The sequence below is a fragment of the Buceros rhinoceros genome, unplaced genomic scaffold (assembly GCF_000710305.1).
Source record: "Buceros rhinoceros silvestris isolate BGI_N320 unplaced genomic scaffold, ASM71030v1 scaffold25740, whole genome shotgun sequence".
In the NCBI taxonomy this organism is placed as follows: domain Eukaryota; kingdom Metazoa; phylum Chordata; class Aves; order Bucerotiformes; family Bucerotidae; genus Buceros; species Buceros rhinoceros.
Genome location: NW_010389408.1, coordinates 19,723 through 20,433, shown reverse-complemented (window position 1 = coordinate 20,433; position 711 = coordinate 19,723). Strand labels below are relative to the sequence as shown.

The 711-nt window shown below is 51.1% G+C and overlaps 1 protein-coding gene across 1 annotated transcript in view; it reads right to left on the bottom strand.

Moving 5' to 3' along the window:
• FRAS1 (Fraser extracellular matrix complex subunit 1) overlaps positions 1-711 on the bottom strand; it is a gene marked incomplete at both ends in the record, with an annotated part of 49,120 nt that overhangs the window by 28,690 nt on the left and 19,719 nt on the right. The window contains one exon of the mRNA XM_010134267.1: positions 309-393. Coding sequence (XP_010132569.1) covers positions 309-393 — 85 coding nt within the window. The remainder of the gene's footprint in view (positions 1-308; positions 394-711) is intronic.

The window sequence follows — 711 nt, the reverse complement described above, 5'->3', positions numbered from 1 at the left end:
GTTCCCCGGCAGCCCCCGCCCAGCTACTCCATCCGCGGACGCAAAGCGTCCCTCGAGCAGCAGGGACTCCCCAGCCCTCACTGATGATTGCTCTGGACTGCACCAGCAAAATTACAGGGACCAGCTTCTCAGTCACTTCCCCCAAGCCCAGCCTGTCCGTGTGAGTCCTGGCTGCCTCTTAACGGAGAGCAGAGTCTAATCTGCCTGACCTGAACCCCGGCTCAGGATCTGCCCAGCTCCTCTGTCACCACCCCAAGGGCTCCAAACGGTCCCAAACTTGCAGTTGTCCCCAAGCTGTGTTACATTACCTGTCTTGAAAACGCTTGAACGTTGATCACCTCAGGCTGGGAGAAGAACTGTCCATCGCCGACCTTCAAGGAAAACTGTCCTGTCCTAAACAAGTCCCCGCCAGGCCAAAAGAGAGGATGACAGAAATTAAGGAAGTGCTCTTGCAGGACTCAGTAACAATAAAAATATTCTATATTCAGTCAAAATTACCAACTTAGTGACAGAAGCTTTAGCTCGAGTGGATTTTTACAATGATATTTTTATAGTATTTTTTTCTGAAGATTCACAACACTCACAACACGTAATAAAACTCCTGTAACAGTCTAGCCCCAAGGCTTTGGGGGGACGTCAACCAAGTGTGAAATCTGGCAGGATGACTGGCTCACGGCCTGGGAGCAAGCAAAATCTGCGTCCTCGCCACCA